Consider the following 22,332-nt stretch of genomic DNA (forward strand, 5'->3'; position numbering starts at 1 on the left):
CAGACACAACTGAGCATGTAGGCATGCATAATGATAACCTAACTTGTAGAATTATTTGAGATTAAATGAGTTAATGCATCTAAAGCATTTAGAACAGTGCTTGGCATTTCATAAATACTAACCTTTATTATTTTGTGTATTGTAAAATATTTTCCCATGATTATTAGAGTAAGACATTCTATTTTACAAAACTTTTATTTATTTATCCCGCAAATATTTATTGAGCAGATACTATTGCATGCACTGATACAACAGTAAATAAAAATGAAGCCTCTTTTTTCTCAGAATTTACATCAGTGTCAGGACACATAATTAAAACTGTATCAAAAACAAATATTAATAAATGCTATGCATAAAAATGGAGCAGGTTAGGGAAAAGAGATGAGAATAGGATTCATGATCAGGAACACTTTTCCAAGGACAGGAAATATGAAAAAAGACTTGAATAAAATGAGAGAGCAAGCCAGATTAGAAAATAAAATAGGAAAATGTAGTTCTTATTTACACATAAGAACTCATACTATTTTAAGAATATTGACCTTTTGTTTTTCACATTGGCCTATGTATTTTTTGGTTTACTATTTGCCTTTCAATGTTTTTATGATGTGTATGTCGTAAAGCACTTCCAACCTTTCTTAAGTTTTTATAGGTTGTTTTCTGTTTTGTTTTACATTTTAAAATCTACCTAAAACTTACATTGGTATGAGATGAATGTCAGTAACAAGTACTATGAAAAAAATGAAGTAGGTTAAGAGGGATAAAAAATGACGGAGTAACTTCTTTCAGTAATGGCAGGCCAGATAATTTGGACCATCCATTACTGATGTCAATTGAAAAACACTGTACTTATTATATAAATTTATTTCTTAGAATCATCAAAGACCTAACAAGATAAGGGGAACGTATAGGACTGAGATAGTAAAGAAAACTGGAATCCAGGTTGGTAAGCCTGTCACGTAGGGTAATTTTTGCCTTAATGATATTTGCCAGTTCTAAAGAGGCAACAGAAAATGTGCTTTTTGGCAGCATCACAGGACCAGTCACTTTTCCACCTTGGACCCTGCAGCTTGGACCCTGCAGGACTGTACCCCAGGAATAAGGATGAACCAGAAATAAATCGGCTTTTTCATAGATTGTATCCTGGGTTTTCAGGCCTTGAACTTGGGTTCAGATGCTTTTGGATTGCTGGTATCTCCAGATACCTAGCAAAAGCAAGTGAAAATAATTCTTAGAGGGACGGAATGACATTTTGAGCTCCATATTATTTCTACAAATAACTTTCAAATATAGCATCCAGAAAGCATTTAAAGATAACTAGACACTGAAGGAGACTGGATACTCTGAGCAAGAACCATCACAAACAATGATTTGAAAAAGACCTAAGTTAAAAAAATTTTAGTGAAAAATATATCAAGTACAGTTAAGAATTCTGTAAAGATGGTTATTAGCACATTAGGTAAAACTGATAAGAGAATTAATAAACTGAAGTTGGGTCTGAAATAACTATTTTTAATGAAACACAAACAACGAAAAGAAAATATGGAGAATAGGGCACAAGGTATAGAGAATATAGTGAGAATGTCCAACATCAGTATACTTCGACCCAAAAGGAAGGTATGAAAGAGAGAAAGGGACAAAACCATACTTGGAGACAAAAACTACTCTTAAAAGCCACCAAAGAACCAAAAGGCACATTGCCTGTAAAGGACTGAGAGTTTGACTGGCAAATAACTTCTAAACAACAATGGAAGCCAGGAGACTTGTGGGGACAGTATATTGTGGTGGGAGAAAATAGCCAGTGAAATATCCTTAAATAATAAAAAATTAAGTAAAGATATTTTCAGGTATTAATAAAAACTGCATTTGCTACTCGCAAACCCCCACTAATGGATGTTCTTTGTTGTGGTGGTTAGTTGCTAAGTCATGTCCAACTCTTTGCAGCCCTCTGAACTGTAGCCCTCAAGGCTCCTCTGTCCATGTGATTTCCCAAGTAAGAATACTAGAGTGGGTTTCCATTTCTTTCTCTGGGGGATCTTCCCAACCCAGGGATCGAACCCACATCTGCTACATTGGCAGGCAGATTCTTTACCACTAAGCCACCAGGGAAGCCTGGATATTCTTTAAGCACAAGGAAAATAATCTCAGATGGAAAGAGGATGGTGAAAGATGTGAAAATAAATGAAGATAATGTGGATGGACTCTAATTTGTAGGTGAGTGCAGGGACACTCAGGATCTCAACGTAGTTTTGAGATGACGTGGGCCCTAAGAACTCGAGAAACTAACAAACAGAAGTTCCTTCCGAGACAGAAGCCTTCACTCGGGAAAAATCATTAGTGGTAAAGTCTGTATTGAGCAGAACAAGACATTAAAGGTAAAGGAAAAATAAGTTTTCAGACAGTTGTGGTAGAGGGGAAAAGAGGAAGCAGATAGTAGAATGTACTAAAGATTTTATATGCACACACGAACAAAAACCAACCTTCATACATAGATACATATCTAGTGGTAACAATGAAACATGGGCTTAGAGCCATGAGTCTATGAATGCTGTCCTGGGACAGTCCCACACAGGATTGTTATCCTACAGGTAACAATCTAAACAGATAAACCCATCTCAATTAAACATGAGAAGCAAAAGAGGATTGTTGATGGAAGTTCTTACAAAGTTATTAGAGGAAAAAAAGATGATTGCTGTAACATTTCTACAGTCAGAAATAGTAAGAAGAAAGATGTACCAACAGAACAGAGGAAAGCTAATATGTTCATCCTTTGTTCTAGAATTCTCACTTCTAGAAATGTAGCTCAAAGGTGCACTAGGAAAAGAATGAAATGTTTGTGCAGGATATTCATATCAGCTCTAAGGTATTTATTGGAAACAGTCCTCATGTCCCTTAATAGGGTATTTATTAAATAAACTGTACATCTTCAGTAGCCTACTATGCAACAATTATAGGCACACATTGCTTTACTGCACTTCAGAGATGCTGTTTTGGGTTTTTACAAATGGAAGGTTTCTGGTAACCCTGCATCAGGTAGGTCACTCATTGCCGTTTTCCAACAGCGTTTTCTCACTTCATGTCACTGTGACACATTTTGGTAATTCTTGAATATTTCAAAATAATTATATTTGTTATGGTGATCTGTGATTTTTGACGTTACTGTTACAACTTGCTGAAGGCTCAGATGATTGTTAGCACTTTTTAGCAGTGAAGTATTTCTTGATTAAGATGTATATACTTTTAAAGACATAAAGTCATTGCACACTTAATAGACTATAATGTAAATATATCTTTATATACCCTGGGAAACAAAAAAAAAATTGTGTGAGTCACTTTTTTGGTGATATTTGCTTTATTGGGGAGGTTTAGAACTGAAATATACAATATCTCCAAAGTATGCCTATAAAAAGAATCAGAAAGCTCTAGGTATGCAACTATAATGTGATATCCAATATATATTAAGTGAAAATGGTCATTCAGATAATTTAGTGACCAAAAATTTATATCATGTTCAGAAAGAATTGCCAAAAAATCTTAAATTTCATTTAACAATCACATTGTTAGTAATGATATTGCTGTTCTTACTTTGAACGTATTAGATAGTATGATAAAACACACAAGTACTTATGTTTGTATTAGATACCAAGAATTGTAGCATAGGAGGTACAAATGCCAATCAAAGAAGCAAAAATCTTATAATAAAACTGCAATTGTGTAAAAAAGATGCTTGAAGGTTTTCCCGTTGACCCGAGATGTGTTAGCTTGACTGTCACAAAAAACAACTCTGCAGTAGCTGGAAACATATGAAATATGTTAAAATCCATGAATTTAAAATAATATCTTTTTAAAAGAGTGTTAGTCACCTTCAGAGGATGCTAGTGTATCATTATTCTGAAAACTTTTAAAATTTCAAATATCTGTCTTTTCCAGTACAAACTGTATTTCACGGTAATGCTAGAATTTTACTGTTACCATTTTGCAGCTTCTAGGTGATTGTGAAAACATTAGTCACTCAGTCGAGTTCGACTCTTTGCAATCCCATGGGCCGTAGCCCACCAGAATTCTGTCTGTGGCATTCTCTAGGAAAGAATACTGGAGTGGGTAGTCATTCCCTTCTCCAGGGGATCTTCCTGACCCAGGGATTGAACCCTGGTCTCCTGTATTGCAGGCATATTCTTTACCTTCTGAGCCACCAGAGAAGACCTTGCAACTCCTAATGAAATAGTTAATCTAGGCAGTGATCATCATCAATGACTGCTAAAATCATTAAAAGATCAGTAAGGAATTTTGATAGAATAGGTTGTTGACACTTGATGAAGCAACAGAACAATTGTAGTATCACAAGAAGAAAGATAACCAAACATCATTAGCCTCCTGATTGAAGTGGGAGGTATACTTTACCACATACAACATATGAAGATTTTTTAAAAATGTGCCTGAATCTGATTAAGCTACTAGATCATTTAATAGGAATTGTAGGGGAAGCATGTGTTCAATGATATCATGGGGATGCAAAATCCAGAATGTGGAAAATTCCACAGGATAACTGATCTAGTTTCTTCTACAAATATCTGGTGGATATCGGAATTGGCAGAGAGTAAGGGAGAGGTGTGACTGAGCGACTGAACTGAATTGAACTGAAGGGAGAGTTGTTGACAAAGAAAATTGAGAGACATCGACCAAATGTAGAGTCAGGATCTTGGTGGGATCCTTATTCCAATAAACAGTTGTAAAAAGAAATGTATCAGACTAGAAAATTTTAACACCGATTAGGTATTTCATGACATTAAGGAAGTGTTAATTTTATTGATATAATTAATATGTTTAACAGAATTCTTTTATAAGCACATATTTATAGATAAATACCATTTTTAATTTTACCCAAATTTGTTCTGTCAGGAATGAGAGCATTGTTTTTCAGTTCATTAATTTTGGTTTTATATTTATGAAATTTCATTATTTTGAATATGTTATCCTTTACCTATTTCTTGAAAAGGCTATGAATGATATTTCTGATTTTTAATAATTGTTCTCATTTTTGTTGCTTTTTAAATAATCAGTAATTATCTCTCTAATTTCTTCTTTTATCCAACAGTTTGGGCAGTTTTAAATTTCCAAGTGCTTGCATTTATTATTGTTTGTTGACTTTTTGCTTAATGATTTCTAATTTTATTTCCTTCTAAACAGTCAGACCTTAGTAGATTCTGCTTTGTACTTTATTGATATTTTCTTTGTGTATTAATTTGTAGTCCGTCTTTGGAAATACCCCTTCGATCCTTGGGCGGGAAAAGGTATATCTTTGTAGTCTATGTGTATGTTTTCAGTCATTCATGTATCTTTGTTTCAGTTATTAAATATTCATACTTTCTACATCTCTTTCTTTACTTAGAAATAGTGTATCATTGACCAAGTACAGTTGTTTCTTTCAAATTTTTCTTTTATTTTTCAGTTTTGACAATTTTAATGTTATTTGGCATGTCACAAATCATAATCTATTCATCATGGATTTCATCTTTTTCCTTTTAGGTTTTTTTTTTTTTTTTTAATTCAGTCAAGCCATGTGGCTTGTGGCTTGTGGAATGTTAGTTCCCTGACCAGGGATTGAACCCATGCCCTTGACAATGGTAGTACAGAGTCCTAACCCCTGGACTGTCCAGGAATTTCCTGGACTTGATCTTTTGTTCAACATAGGATTCCTTTTTCTATCCAATGCTTTTTGCATTGACTTTTCTCTAACACTTAATATTGTTAATCCTTTATTTCTTGATGTCATGTCCCATTGTTTCTCTTTAAACCTGTTTGTGTAAGAATGCCTCACGTAAACAGTGTATAGCTTTATTTTATTTTTTTTTTTACTAAATGTGGTATTGTTTAATGAGAAACTACTATGATTGACTATACCAAGAAATTTTCTATATATAATTGCACTTTTAATGCTTAGAACAAACCTAAGATGATGACCCTATTATCATTATTTTACTGATGAGGAAATTGAGTTTCAGAGAGGTGATTTACACAGATAGATCTTACTCACTGCCTGAGGCTATCAGAGTATTTTTCTCTCAAATCCTAAGCTGTAAGACAATTTCATGGTGTTTATCCAAAATACTCTGCCAGACTAAGGAGAAATTTTGCTACTTGACAAGACAGTTTATTCCTGAATAAATTAAAACTGTCTGGAGTTCTTCCACAACTAAAACAGTACGTAAAAACTATAACCTTCAATGGCTTCATGTCCCAAGATACAGTAAAACCATTTCCTATCCATTTTTCCTCATACTGCTGAGAGTTGTTTTCCCTGAGTGGATGTGTGAAAAAAGGTACTGATTGATGTTAGAGGCTGGTGACTCTTCCACAGTTGCAGTTTCCTTAGAGTGGCAAGAGGCTTTCTTCCTGGTCACCTAAGTCTCTGCGAGAGCATATAAAGTGTGTGTGAAGGGAAATCCACTGCCTTCCTGTTTGGCCTCACATTTCTTCTTTGAGGTCCTACCTGTTTTTGATTAGTGGGAATACCTCTTGAGATGTAGTAGTTCACAAGTATTTCCCGTTTCCTATGGTATAGCAACTTGGAAATTTTTTCTGTGTTTTGTCAACATTTCATTGGGAGGATAAGGGTAATAGTTGCTAATACTCTGTCAAAGCAAGAACCTTTCAAAACCATTCGACTTTTCTTTCTCCTTTTAAAGAGTATGAACTATGTCTGTGATGGGTCACTGATAGGTGAGGGGTGGCCTAGAATTGTTGCTAATAGTTTGCCAATATATTTTCTTAAGATATCTTATGAAGTTAACGAGTGCCGAAAAATTGAGACCCTAGAAAATTTGGATCTGGAGTTTGATGATGATGTCACAGAACTTGAAACTTTTGGAGCAACCACCACCAAACCATCAAAGTCACCAAGTCCAGCAAGTACCTCCACAGTAGCCCCCATGACAGATACACTCACAGCCCCCAGCATAGCAGACACATCTGAGGCACCAACTTCACCAGACATTTCTGCTCATTCTAGAAGCTTATCTCAGATTCTGATGGAACAGTTGCAGAAGGAGAAACAGCTGGTGACTGGTATGATAGACAGTGGCCCTGAAGAGTCCAAAAATAAAGATGATCAGAGATTTATACCATGTGGTGAAAAGGTATCAAATTCTGACAAGCCTTTGGTGCAAGATAGTGACTTGAAAACATCTGATCCCTTACAATTAGAAAGTTCTATGGAAATTGAAACCTCTAGTAAAAATGATATGGCCACTGAAATGGAGAGTGTTGATGAAAGAGTAAATGTTCTAGAGAACACAGACACTAATTCAAAGGAAAAGACTGTTACATCAGAAGCAGCGAACACTGAAGATGTAGTTCTTGACAGTAGTGATACAGATGAAGACTGTTTAATCATTGATATGGAGTGTCAAAGTAATAGTCATGGAAAGACAGCTGAAGTGGGTTCTAATTTAAGTTCTAAACCAGCTAGCCTAAATTCTTCCTCAGGACAGACTTCTACAGGAAACCAGACCAATAGTACTTGTCCTGAAGAGTCATGTGTTTTAAAAAAACCTATCAAACGAGTATATAAAAAGTTTGATCCAGTTGGAGAAATTTTAAAAATGCAGGATGAACTCTTAAAACCAATTTCCAGAAAAATACCTGAATTGCCCTTAATGAATTCGGAAAACTCTAAACAGCCTCCTATTTCTGAGCAGCCTTCTGCTCCGTCAGATGCCTGTAGCTGGCCGAAGTCTATCTGGCCTTCTGCCTTTCAGAAGCCAAAAGGACGTAAGTAAATATTTACAAAGAATTTTATAGTAACTGTTTTGCCTGTTCCTTGTCCTTAGGTTTTTTCCCCCTCATTCCCCTCCCTTCTCTTTGTAATAAAGTTTATGATCTTTACATAGTCACTGATGGTTCATTTTGATTGGAAAATGAACTATCATTGACTGTGTAAAAACCTTCACTCCAAAAACCCACCCACAGTTGTATGGCTTTTTGTAACCTGTGTTTATTCAACATTTACAATGGCCAATAAGCTATAGATAATGTGGTTTGCCGAATGATGAAGGGGAAGTGTGTCAAAAATCACGATAAATGTGTATTAATCTACATTTTACTTATTCTTGATGTTATAATGCAGTTTTGTACTTTTTCATTTTGTAAAATAGATATATGGCTGCACCTCAGGTCTGTCTCTATTATGAATAACACTAGTTTTTAAAACTTTTACTTTTTAAAACTTTTTTACTTCAGACATTGTCTCACTGATATATTTGTGAGGGTAGTAGAATAAAAGGAAGAGAACCTTAAAGCTTTGATTTCAGCTCTTGCTGGAGTTACAGTTGCAGTAAACAGAAATGCTAATAGTGTAATGGTCAGAGGAAATAGAAAGCTGGTAGTTCAATTGTTTTATCTTGGATTATGATGGATAAAGGGCTAATGTAGTTTAAAATAAAAATGATGAATATAATTATTTTTAAAGGATTGCCATATGAACTTCAGGACTATGTTGAAGATACATCAGAATATGTAGCTCCTCAGGAAGGAAATTTTGTTTATAAGCTGTTTAGCCTGCAAGACCTGTTGTTACTTGTGCGATGCAGCGTCCAGAGGATAGAGACCAGACCACGTTCTAAAAAACGGAAGAAAATCAGAAGAGTAAGTTGTTACCTGGGGAGTTGGGATATCGTAGCATAAGTAGGTGGGCAGCAAATATTGAACATGCCATTGTGATGAAGTTTGATTTTAAGTTATTGATCTTTCTTAGAGTAGTTTTTTCAGGTTGAGATTTTTTTAGTAAAATACTAAAAGCACTTTTAATAAAGTTTAGTTGAATGTAATAATCATGAATGCTGATAACTTGTGTGGACTATATATAAACTTTGTGAAAAACAGCACCATTATAGACTTGACCTAGACTGGCTCATATGTTCCAGCTTTCTCTGTGATTTTGGATTTTCCTTTATTGGCCCCTTTCTTTCTTTCTTTAAGAGTCTTTTTGAGTTATTTTAGAAGTTTACATTTTGAAAGGTGGGCTTTCATGAACATTTGAGGATGTCTTCCCAGGCTTGATAGAAGACTAAATGTCTTTTCTTTTTCCCCTATTGTTTCTTTGGGGATTTGGTATAAATATTTTTCTTAAAGTTTTTGCTACACTTTGAGTAGTTGATTCTTTTGGCAGTTTGTTATATTTGATATTTTAAGTTCTCTTTCAGGTTAGTTCGATTTTTGTGTATGTAACCAATGAATTTAGGTAAAGAGGAGTTTTTATGGTATAAATGATTATGTAAGAAATAATGAAGTCTCTCCTTTGTTTCTTAATAAGACTTTTTCTATTTTATCATAGTTCACTTTTTCTTCCTTCGTTTTCCTTTCTTCTTCCTTCCTTCTTACCTTCCCCTCTTCTTTCCTCCTCCTGCTTTCCTTTCTTCCTTCTTTTTTTCCCTCTCTTCCTCCTTTTCTTTTTATTGTATTTTTTTTTAATGTTTTTGGCCATCCTATGAGGCATGTGGGATGTTAGTTCCCCAACTAGGGATTGAACCCACACCTCCTACATTGGAAGTCCCAGTTCCTTCCTTTTTTGATAATCTGTTTCTTGCTATTTAACCTGCCACCCATTAAGAATGCTGAGTGATCACTGTAGAATGTCAGTGTGTTTGGGGCTAAGGAACTGTGATGTTCCAGCATTGACCCTTGTGGATCAAGTCCCTGACTACTACTTTTATCATATTAAGGTGTAACTGAATTTTAAAAAAGAAGAAGAAGAAAAGAGAAGTTCTCATAATTGGTACTCATCACTGGTTCAGACTTGAAATTTTAGAAACCAGCTGGTTTTGAATTAAATGTATGGTGGAGAGTTTTTTAAAAGAGAACATAGGGAATGACAAAATGCTATAGGTCTGATTTTAGTCTCCTTTTCTATAAATACAAGTATCCTCTGTATTAAAAGATTTTATTTAGTAATTTTTTTCCTGTCTCATCTGTACTTAACTGTGATGAAGTTAATAGCCATAGCATGCACATGTTGAATACATCCAGCGTCAGTGCTTTGGATTGTATTTTCAAGATTTTATTTCATTCGTTCTTACCTGCTATCTGATTATTTGGAGGCTAACATCATTTCTGTGAGCCCGTACCACTCTGCACTGACCTACCAGCTTATAACACTTAGAAATTATTGATGGGCAAGATCTCTTAAGTAAGGATAGCTTAGGAATATTTTAGACCCTGATTTAATTGTTCAGTGAGATAACCTGTTAAGGACATTGTCATTCACTTGACCAAAGTGAAATTTGTAAAACCTTATAGGAGAGTATTCACTCTTCATCAAAATATATCAAAACCACCAAAGAATAGCTAAATAGAAGCCTTCTGTTTCTCATTATGTCAAACCCTGAGTATAATTTTAAAATTTTCAGCAAATACTTATTTTATATATCATTATATGTAATAGTTTAGTACACATATTATAAATTCCTTAGTAGAATGTGTTCCCTTCGGAATCATATCCTAGTCATCTGTTTTTCTCAAATGTTTTGTTCCATAGAAATTCAATAAACAAATATTGAATAAGTGAGAAAAAATTGAGACATGAGGACAGAGGAGGGTGTTAAGAAAGGGAAATTGAGGCACTAGTTAAAATTTTGAAGTGGTAGTATTTGAACTCCAGTTAGGTAAAAATGCATCCTCATTAACATTTCCTTCTTAAAAACCAACTGGTTTAGACCAAGTTTTAAAACACTCAGAAGTCTCTTCAACTTCTGCTATTCAAGAACCTTATTTCTTCTTTTTTGTTTCCCCTTTGTTTCTTCAATTCTCTGTTACTGTAGTTGAGATTTTAGTTTCCAGTATCATTTATTTTTTCTCATCAAGATTCTGCTTAATCTTGTACAACAGAGGGGAACCTAGAACAGCAGCCACTCTCAATTGATGAAAAAGAGGCTAATTTGGAACACAAGATGAAGCTAGAACTTACTGAGTTCTACATGTAGTTGTGAAATCCAGACCAAATACCTCTGAATGATTTATTATTATATTATTGTCTGTCTTGGTTAACCAGATTTCCTAAGAGTGATATTCTGAAGGGATTAAAAAACTCAGATCTAGTTATCTTGAAGTTTATATTGGCATTGTCGGTCCAGAGAAAAGTATCCTGAAGGTGCTTGAATCTTAGGAAACAACAGAAATGTACCTATTGGGATACTACCTATGTCACTATCCTAGTGACAGGATACTAGCCATGAAATATTTTGGAATGTATGTAAAAGTTTGGAAGGTTTATGTGATAAATTGGAAGGTAGAAAACCAAGAGAAGCTTTCACTTAGAAGTGAACAATTAAGGGATAAAGAAAACAGTAAGTTTAATTTATATAATTGTAGAACTTTGTACTTAAAATTTCACTTTAATTTTGGAGTACTGACATAAAATATTCAGACTTTTCCTTCCCTTGGCTTCCTGGAGATGGCAGTAGAATACATAAATTAATACCAGATTCAAGACTTAGTTTTATAGATATGACAGTATTATCAAAGAAAATCCCCCAGAGTACTTTCTTCAGAAAGAGTAATGTTTTTTAATTTGAAAAGAAATCTTGAATTAATTCTGTTACCTATTCATGATCCAAAAGAGGATCTTCTTTCTCAATTATTCGTTTTCCAACTCTGCTGTGAACTGGTTATGTGTCCTTGAGCACGTATCTTAACCCTTTGAGCCTTCATTTCTTTATCTCTGGGTTTTATTTGCAACTATAAGCAACCTTAAATGCAGATTACCAATTACTGAAGAATTATTATACAATTAAGTGATTTTAGCAAGGCAGTCTACTCCAATATTCTTGCCTGGAGAATCCCATGGACACAGGAGCGTGGCAGGCTAGGATCTATAGGGCCACAAAAAGTCAGTCACAACTGAAGTGACTTAGCACACAGCAATAATATTATCCTAATCATAATTTTTTTTTTAAATTACAGAGACACTGTAGGGAACTTACTACTCAGACTTTGGCCCCAGGAACAACAGCTTTTTACACATGTAGAGACTTCATTTTCACCTCAGATTCCACATTTATTTTAAAATAGTTATTCACATGCACATTGAAATTTAAGAAGCACTGCTGTTGAATTTTACAATATTCAAAGGTAATAATGAACCAAAGTTATTGTTCACAGAAGTTTTACTGGATTTGAATTATTCTTTACACCACCATTATGTTCAGATCAGATCAGATCAGTCGCTCAGTCGCATCCGACTCTTTGCAACCCCATGAATCGCAGCACGCCAGGCCTCCCTGTCCATCACCAACTCCTGGAGTTCACTCAGACTCACGTCCATCGAGTCAGTAATGCCATCCAGCCATCTCATCCTCTGTCGTCCCCTTCTCCTCTTGCCCCCAATCCCTCCCAGCATCAGAGTCTTTTCCAATGAGTCAACTCTTCACATGAGGTGGCCAAAGTACTGGAGTCTCAGCTTTAGCATCATTCCTTCCAAAGAAAACCCAGGGCTGATCTCCTTCAGAATGGACTGGTTGGATCTCCTTGCAGTCCAAGGGACTCTCAAGAGTCTTCTCCAACACCATAGTTCAAAAGCATCAATTCTTCAACGCTCAGCCTTCTTCACAGTCCAGCTCTCACATCCATACATGACCACAGGAAAAACCATAGCCTTGACTAGACGAACCTTTGTTGGCAAAGTAATGTCTCTGCTTTTGAATATGCTGTCTAGGTTGGTCATAACTTTCCTTCCAAGGAGTAAGCGTCTTTTAATTTCATGGCTGCAGTCACCATCTGCAGTGATTTTGGAGCCCAGAAAAATAAAGTCTGACACTGTTTCCACTGTTTCCCCATCTATTTCCCATGAAGTGATGGGACTGGATGCCATGATCTTCGTTTTCTGAATGTTGAGCTTTAAGCCAACTTTTTCACTCTCCACTTTCACTTTCATCAAGAGGCTTTTGAGTTCCTCTTCACTTTCTTCCATAAGGGTGGTGTCATCTGCATATCTGAGGTTATTGATATTTCTCCTGGCAATCTTGATTCCAGCTTGTGTTTCTTCCAGTCCAGCATTTCTCATGATGTACTCTGCATAAAAGTTAAATAAACAGGGTGACAATATACAGCCTTGACATACTCCTTTTCCTATTTGGAACCAGTCTCTTGTTCCATGTCCAGTTCTAACTGTTGCTTCCTGACCTGCATACAAATTTCTCAAGAGGCAGGTCAGGTGATCTGGTATTCCCATCTCTTTCAGAATTTTCCAGAGTTTATTGTGATCCACACAGTCAAAGGCTTTGGCATAGTCAATAAAGCAGAAATAGATGTTTTTCTGGAACTCTCTTGCTTTTTCCATGATCCAGCGGATGTCGGCAATTTGATCTCTGGTTCCTCTGCCTTTTCTAAAACCAGCTTGAACATCAGGAAGTTCACGGTTCACATACTGCTGAAGCCTGGCTTGGAGAATTTTGAGCATTACTTTACTAGCGTGTGGGATGAATGCAATTGTGCAGTAGTTTGAGCTTCTTTGGCATTGCCTTTCTTTGGGATTGGAATGAAAACTGACCTTTTCCAGTCCTGTGGCCACTGCTGAGTTTTCCAAATTTGCTGGCATATTGAGTGCAGCACTTTCACAGCATCATCTTTCAGGATTTGGAATAGCTCAACTGGAATTCTATCACCTCCACTAACTTTGTTCGTAGTGATGCTTTCTAAGGCCGACTTGACTTCACATTCCAGGATGTCTGGCTCTAGGTCAGTGATCACACCATCGTGATTATCTGGATCGTGAAGATCTTTTTTTAGGCCCACTAAATTCGCCAGTTTATAAAAATCAGTCATTCTGAAACATTTATGAAGTAGTTTCAAGTACAAAAGTGAATGACAGCTTAGTATAATTTCAGAAGTTGTTCAGTCACTAAGTCATGTCTGATTCTCTGCAACCCCATGGACTGTAGCCCACCAGGCTCTTCTATCCATAGGATTTCCCAAGCAAAAATATTGGAGTGGGTTGCCATTTCCTCCTCCAGGGAATCTTCCTGACCCAGGAATCAAACCTGCAGTACCTGCATCTCCTGTGTTGACAGGCAGATTCTTACCACTGAGCCACCTGGGAAGCCCCAGGGAAGCCCAATCTCACAAGTACTAACTGGGTATATAACTTTAAGTTCCTTAAATCATGTGTTTTTCCCTCTGCAGCTAGAAATGAAGAGACTGCTATTAAGATTAGAATTTTCTTTGACAGAAATGAGTTAATATGAGCACAGTGAACATGACTAGCATTATATTATTTTACAGGCATGGATTTACTTACATCTCATTTAGACTAGTCGTAGGTATAGTCATTTTGCTTAATCTGTACAGTCCTGACCAATAAACGCTAAATGGCTAATTTGTCAAGTACGTAGTGTCTGGAATAAAGTCTTTTGTATTAATGAAGAGAGCAACATCCATGTGTATTAATGTAAGTACTAGTGCTCACACATTCGTAGAATGAAAACAAGCTGCTCAGAGTATTTAAGCCTGAGATGATGTGACTAATGGTTTAAACGGGCAAAAAAAATCATACTTTTTTTTAACCCTCTTGAGAATGATTAGTATGTATTACAGTCATGGCTTCCCAGCTTCTAGTTTTGAACCTTTGGGCAATTATGTAACCCAGGCTTTATTCCAAGTATCCTATCAGTCATGTTCAGTGACAGAAAGAAAATATGCTTATGTATGGAGAGCTATGTTGATTGTGGTTGGGGGTAGGGGAGGATGGAGAAGGTGATGGCAGCCCACTCCAGTACTCTTGCCTGGAAAATCCCAGGGGCGAAGGAGCCTGGTGGGCTGCAGTCCATGGGGTCGCTAAGAGTCGGACACGACTGAAGCGACTTAGCAGCAGTAGGGGAGGCTCTTGGTTCACGATCTCTTTTTTATCCACCACTGCCCATGTCTACTAAGGGTTCTGTCCATATTTCTGCCTGCATCCAACTGTATTTGAAAGGATGAAATAAGATTACCTGAAAGCATTTTGAAAAGTGGCAAAGTTATATAGGCAAATGTATTTACTGTTAATAGTAAATTAATAAAGCCTTATAAGAGTATAACCTTGAATTGCAGCAATTTCCAGTTTATGTACTACCAAAAGTGGAGTATCAAGCTTGTTATGGAGTTGAAGCTCTGACTGAAAGTGAACTCTGTCGCTTATGGACTGAAAGTTTATTGCATTCCAACTCCTCATTTTATGTTGGTAAGTTAAACAAGAGGCTTTGTTCTCCTTTTTAATTCCTTTGTAAATATACACAGTTCAATTCATCTGTAAATTCTGTACTTTTAATTTTCAGTTTTCTGATTGTATTAGTATTTCTTTCTATTAAAACATTTCTACTGCAGAGTTAAATAGCAGAGTGTGAGTAGTGATTATCATATGTTTTGATTTCTCTCCTACTTCTTTATTAGTTACATATGAATGTCAGTGTAATCATTTTATTTTTAAGATATTTAGGACCCAGAGGGATGGTACAGGGAGGGAGGAGGGTTCAGGATGGGGAACACGTGTATACCTGTGGCAGATTCATGTTGATATATGGCAAAACCGATACAATATTGTAAAGTTAAAAAATAAAAAAAATAGGAGTGTAATGAAAAAATATACATGTGTTTTCTAACAAGCTTCTTTTAAAAGTACTATATAATTGGTTTTAAAATATATTTTTTGAAATTTTCTTAAATTTATGACATTTTTTAAATCTCACATATTATCTTGATGAAAGAGTTTATTTACTTTGTTTTGTTTTTTGTTAGGGGAATAGTTAGGCAGGATCTTAATTTGTGTTGGCTGGGTTCATATACAGTTAACATACTTCACACAAAGGATTACTTGATAATCATTACTGATGTTGTTCCATTCCATTGGAATCCTTACTCCTATACTTCTCAATTCATCCCTTATATTTCACTGCATGCCAGACTTCTCAAGCTGCCCTTCCTTCATGTGATTTCCTTCCTTTGATATCTCAATGCATTGCCTTTTTTTAACCACTTTTACGGTTTGTTGCTTTCTACTTAATTGTTTTTTTAAAGCGTGTCCTATCTTCCCATTGGGCTTCTCTTGTGGTTCAGCTGGTAAAGAATCCACCTGCAATGCGGGACACCTGGGTTCGATCCCTGGGTTGGGAAGATCCCCTGGAGAAGAGAAAAGCTACCCACTCCAGTATTCTGACCTGGAGAATACCATGGACTGTGTAGTCCATGGGGTCACAAAGAGTCAGACACGACTGAGCAACTTTCACTTCACTATCTTCCCAGTAGACAATAACTGGTTTAAAGTCAGAGTCTGATGAAACTTTATATTCTTGTAGTACTTAGCATAATTTCTGGTATGTAATTAAGTGTTTATAAGTGTGCTTTTCTTGGTTGATCCAAAAATAGGTCACTCACTTGAAAACCTTTTCTGTATTTTGGTTAATCAATATTTTGTCTTCATGTTTTATGAGAGTATTAATAAGATCATCGATTCACTCTCTCTTCAGTTCAGTTCAGTCGCTCAGTCGTGTCTGACTCTTTGCGACCCCATGAATCGCAGCACGCCAGGCCTCCCTGTCCATCACCAACTTCTGGAGTTCACCCAAACTCATGTGCATCGAGTCGGTGATGCCATCCAGCCATCTCATCCTCTGTCGTCCCCTTCTCCTCCTGCCCCTAATCCCTCCCAGCATCAGAGTCTTTTCCAATGAGTCAACTCTTCACATGAGGTAGCCAAAGTATTGGAGTTTCAGCCTCAACATCAGTCCTTCCAATGAACACCCAGGACTGATCTCCTTTAGGATGGACTGGTGGGATCTCCTTGCAGTCCAAGGGACTCTCAAGAGTCTTCTCCAACACCACAGTTCAAAAGCATCAATTCTTTGGCACTCAGCTTTCATCACAGTCCAACTCTCACATCATACATGACCACCCTCTCTCTACTTAACCCCAAAAGGAAGTAGCTAAAGATTGGTGGTGCTCTAGCCTCTTCCTGCCTCTTCATACACACTGCCAGAAGTTTATTGTTGTAGTTTTCAGTCAACAACCACAGTTACAGTGTTCCTCCAAAGACCTGTTGCCATGAAACCCACCAACAGTCTTCATGTAAACTATTTGAAAACAATTGTCAGCCATGTCTGTGTTAGGAGGGGACCGAGCAAAAACTCACTATTGAAATCCTTTTTAAAGTACTAACAGAGAATAGACATTCTTGACTTAAACATTTAAGTTTTTTTTTTAATGTAAAGTTTAACAAATAAAACTACCGTCATTTACATCTATATGATTTACTTCATCAAAACTACAATAGTCACCCCTTAATTGCAGTTTCACTCTGTGGTTTCAGTTATCTTCAACTAGTCAACTGTGGTCTGAAATAGTAAATGAAAGATTTCAGAAATAAGCAAATTGTAAGTTTTAAAAAGCACACCATTTTGTATAGTGCCTGGGATGTGAATCACCCCTTTTCTAGTTTCTCCAGCCCATTAGTCACTTTGTAGTATCGCAGTTATCAGTGCTTATCTTCAGGTAACCCTTTTTTAACTTAACAGCCCCAAAGTGCAAGAGTATGTGATACTGGGAATTTAGATATGCTTAGGAGAAACTGCAGAGTGCTTCCTTTAAGTGAAAAGGTGAAAGTTTTCAGCTTTCTTTTCTTAATTAGGAAAGAAAATTTATATGCAGTGTGGCAAAGATCTGTGGTCAGAATGAATCTTCTGTCTTGAAGTTTTGAAGGATAAAGAACGCATGTTTGTTTTGCTGTCAAACTGCAAAACAAACCTCATAGTGCAAGGTTATTGTCACAGAGCAGATAAGTATTAATTTAAATGGAAAAGGCATTCAGTTTGTAAGATATTTTGAGAGGAAGGAAAAACACACCACATTCAGAAATCTTTTATTATAGTATATTGTTAAAATTGGTCTATCTTATAATTAGTTACTGTTGTTGAACTCGTGAAAGTGAAGTCGCTCAGTCGTGTCCGACTCTTTACAACCCCATGGACTGTAGCCTATCAGGCTCCTCTGTCCATGGATTTTCCAGGTAAGAGTGCTGGAGTGGATTGCCATTTCCTTCTCCAGGGGATCTTCCCGACCCAGGAATCGAACCCCAGTCTCATGCATTGCAGGCAGACGCTTTACCATCTGAGCCACCAGGGAAGCCCTGTTAAACTCCTACTGTGCCTAATTTATACATTAAACTTTATTATAGGTATGTATGTGTAGAAAAAAACAGTATATGTAAAGTTTGGTACTATCAGTTTTAGGCATCTACTGGGGGCTCTTAGATTGTATCACCTGTGGATAAGGGGGGACTACTGTACTCTGTAAAGTCATAAGTAATCATTGCCTTACATGCTGTTTATCATCAGTGAATCCTGATAAGCCATTCATTTTGATGTAATGAGGTGGTGTTTTTAGTGTCTTTGACAACTGTTTGGTGAGAAACTTATGTATTCTTACATGATGTGTTTGCTTTGTTTGGGTTTTTTTTTTTTTATATGGGGGTGAATGTTTCAAAATACTGTTTTAAAAACATCTGTGAGTTTTGAGGTTTTTTATAATTTTATTTTATTACTCTTTTAATTTAAGAGAAATGTTGCAACAGGAAGGGAGTTTAGGAGAATAGACTCCTAAATAAGTTTTTGCTACAGTTGCATTCAGGAAATAAGATAAAAACAGTAAGAGTTTGTCCTCGTGGTGTCTGGTATGACAATATAGTTAAAATAAGTTATATATCAGATATGACTCTAAAGTAGCATGTGTGACTCATTACTTAGTCTCTCTATTTTGTAGTTCTACCTTACATTGTGTAGACTAAGTGGTTTTAGTTTTAAAGAAGAGTGCCTATCTACAGATGGTCAAGAGGTAAAAGATGTATACAAAATATTATTTGGTACATCTGTCTTCAAAAGTATTTATTATTTCCCTTTGACATCTAAATAAAGGCTAATTGTTTTTACCTGTATGATGCTTTGCTAGATATGAGTTATAGTGTACACTTCATGGCAAATAGATGGGGAAAAAATGAAAGCAGTGACAGATTTCATTTTCTTGGGCTCCCAAATCACTGCAGATGGTGACTTCTGCCGCCAAATTGAAAGATGCTTGCTCCTTGGAAGAAAAGCTATGACAAACCTAGACAGCATAATAAAAAGCAGAGACATCACTTTGTCAACAAAGGTCTTTATAGTCAAAGCTACAGTTTTTCTAGTAGTCATGTACATGTGTGAGAGTTGGATCATAAAAAAGGCTGAGTGCTGAAGAATTGATGCTTTGAACTGTGATGTCAAAAAAGACTCTGGAGAGTCCCTTGGACTGCAAGGAGATCAAACCAGTCAATCCTCAAGGAAATCAACCCTGAATATTCATTGGAAGGACTGATGCTATGAAAGATTGAGGACAAGAGAAGAGGGTGACAGAGGAGGATATGGTTGGATGGCATCACTGATTCAATGCACATGAGTTTGCGCAAACTCCAGCAGATAGTGAAGGACGAGGAAGCCTGGCATGCTGCAGTTCATGGGGTCACAAAGAGTTGGACTCGGCTTAGCAACTGAACAGTACACTTGAAATTAGTAATGTCTTTCTTTTCAAGTATTCTGTTTTTTGATTCTGTGTGTCAGTCTTCCTCCCTGTACTATTCTTGTCCTTTTAGCTTCTGCTCCTCTTAGGCTCCCAATATAACAGCTCTTAGGGTATTGCTGTGTGTTTTGTTTTGTTCTCTCCTTTTGCTTCCTTATGTATCTACCACTCTCAAACCAAATTATAATATAATACACTTGAAATACTCCAAAATTTTCCTCAGAAACTGTATGTGTGTGTGTGTATATATGACATATATATGTGTATTTTTCTATATATAAAGTAATGCAGCAGTATTTCTAACTGTCATTAATGAAGTATGTGATGTAGGTCAAGGACTGTATATCCATTGTTACTAATCCTCACTATTCTGTAAAATAAGTGTTGTCTGTCTTTGTTTTACAGATGAGGAAACTGAGGCTCATAGAGTTTATTGCTCAAGATTACAGTTTGTGGGAAATCTGGGATTTGTATCCATGTATTTTCTGATTCCACAGCCTGTGCTTTTCATTTATAATGGAATTTAAAAATCATGCTGAATGTGTGAGTCAGAAGATATGTGTATGAGTACTTCATACTTTACAGTTTTCTTTTTACTTTGGGCAAAATCATTTAAGCTTTTGAGTCCGCAGCTTTTTCATCTGTAGGTAATGGACATAATAATATTTTGTTCAAGGAATTCTCTGGCATTCCAGTGGTTACAGCTCAGTTCTTTCACTGCTATGGCCCTGTGTCCAATCCCTGACTGAGGAAAAGATACCGCAAGCCACAGGGTACAGTCAAAATAGTAATAATAGTAACATTTTGTTGAATCTACCTCAGGGACTCTATACACAAATCCTTTTTCTTACAATGATTATGTAATTTTTCTTGTTATTCAATCACTCAGTCATGTCTGACTCTTTGCGACCCCATGGACTGCAGCATGCCAGACTTCCCTGTCCTTCTCTATATTATATTATGTAATATAATGCCCTAAAAGTACACTTCTCCTTAATGAAAATAAATACCACAAGACAATGAAGTTATACTTTGTATATTTTTGTACTGAGAAAAAATAGCTATTAACCTAAAATTTAGATCAAAATATGAGAGTAAAAAAGGATTTCTTAACCAAAGATTAAAAGCAGGCTAAAACAACAGCAAAAAACTGAGAACTTCTCTATATTTATGCATAATTTTCAAAAAGATCTACGTAGTACTACTTCTGTCCTAAAATACTGTCAGTTGTAACATATACCTTTGCTTTGATAATATTTTTCTTTCATATATGTTATTTTTTAAGTATAACATACATTCAGAAAAGTGAAAAGAAAAGGACCTCCCAGGTGGTAAAGAACGCACCTGCCAATGCAGGAGAAAAGTGAAAAATGTACAGCTCAAGGAATTACATAACAAAGTCTGCACCTCTGTAACTCACACCCAGATCAAGAAGCTGAAAACTGCCAGAGACCCACTTTTTGCCACTTGCCTATATAGCCTTCTTCCTCTTCTCCACTAATAACCAGTGTCCCGCCTTCTAACGTAATCATTTGGGTTTCGCCAGCTCTGTACGGATGGAATTATAAAGTTCTTTCATTTATACCTTCCTTTGCTTAATAGTTTTTAAAGTTTACGTTGTATGTAACAATATTTTTCTTTTTCACATTTTCCTTTTTAAGAATATACCACCATTTATTTATGCATTTAACTTTGGGAGCCTGTTTCGGTTGTGTCTGTTAATGCAGCTATGAACATAAGTGTCTGTTAGAGCAATGTGTATGTATTGCTATTGGGCACATACCTGAGAGTGGAATTACTGGGTCATAGCTTAAGCTACATTATCTTCAGTTAGATAATTCCAGAAAGCTTTCCAAAATGATTATACCAGTATACACTTATATTAGCAGCATGTGAGGGTTATATCTTCTCCACATCCTTGCCCAAACTTGGCATTATCAGTTTTAATTTGTCACGCTGGTGGGTATGTATTATTAACATCTCATTATTATTATTTTTCTCTCTCCCTCCCCCCTCTCATTATTGTTTTAATTTGCTTTTCCTTGGTTGGACACTTTGTCATATGATTAATAATCATTTGGATATTCACTTTTGTGAATTGCCTTTTCAAACCTCTTTCACTGTTGTCAAGTTTTTGTTTATTTGCTTGTTAGTTCTTTGTTGGTTTTAAATGTTACAAGTAATTTTCTCCTGCTCTTGCCTTTTCAGTCTCTTAATGGTATCTTTTGGATTTAATAAAGACCAATATTTAGCCATTTTCTTTATGATTAGTGTTTTTTTGCCTGGTTTAACAAGTCTTCCTTACAGCAGCATCATGAATATAACATCTTCTGGAAACCTTCCTAAAATTATTTTCTATTTTCCAGACACATAGTTTATGTGGTATTTATTTTTGCCTGGAATATTAAGTGGTTTTTTTTTTTTTTTTTTCCAGTTTTCAGCACCATTTATTGAAAAAGACTATCCATTCTCTGCTGTCCCATTTTACTTGAGTTATATATATGAATCTAAGCTGGACTCCCTATTTCTTTATCCTGTTTTAATTACTCTAGTTAGAGTAATTACTCTAGCTAGACAGTTAGCACTGTCTTAATTGCATTAGTTTTATAAAATCTTTTACTGTTTGATGAAGCAAATCTTGTCAACTTTTTATTTTTAATTAATTTTTATTGGAGTATATTTGATTTGCAATGTTGTGTTAGTTTCAGGTGTGCAGCATAGTGAATCAGTTATATAGGCATATATATCCACTCTTTTTAAGATTCTTTT

General features: G+C 35.9%; 1 protein-coding gene across 10 annotated transcripts in view; it reads left to right on the top strand.

Moving 5' to 3' along the window:
• ICE2 (interactor of little elongation complex ELL subunit 2) overlaps window positions 1–22,332 on the top strand; it is an 84,165-nt gene that overhangs the window by 38,850 nt on the left and 22,983 nt on the right. For 8 of the 10 annotated variants that reach the window (XM_070796648.1, XM_070796647.1, XM_070796646.1 and 5 more), the window contains 4 exons: window positions 5,247–5,288; window positions 6,771–7,767; window positions 8,465–8,640; window positions 15,076–15,205. In XM_070796648.1, the coding sequence (XP_070652749.1) occupies window positions 5,247–5,288; window positions 6,771–7,767; window positions 8,465–8,640; window positions 15,076–15,205 (1,345 nt within the window). Of the gene's footprint in view, window positions 1–5,246; window positions 5,289–6,770; window positions 7,768–8,464; window positions 8,641–15,075; window positions 15,206–19,054; window positions 21,821–22,332 lie in introns of those variants that run through there. The other 2 variants (XM_070796651.1, XM_019968744.2) reach the window with 2 other exon arrangements.

This window comes from Bos indicus, chromosome 10, assembly GCF_029378745.1.
Source record: "Bos indicus isolate NIAB-ARS_2022 breed Sahiwal x Tharparkar chromosome 10, NIAB-ARS_B.indTharparkar_mat_pri_1.0, whole genome shotgun sequence".
In the NCBI taxonomy this organism is placed as follows: domain Eukaryota; kingdom Metazoa; phylum Chordata; class Mammalia; order Artiodactyla; family Bovidae; genus Bos; species Bos indicus.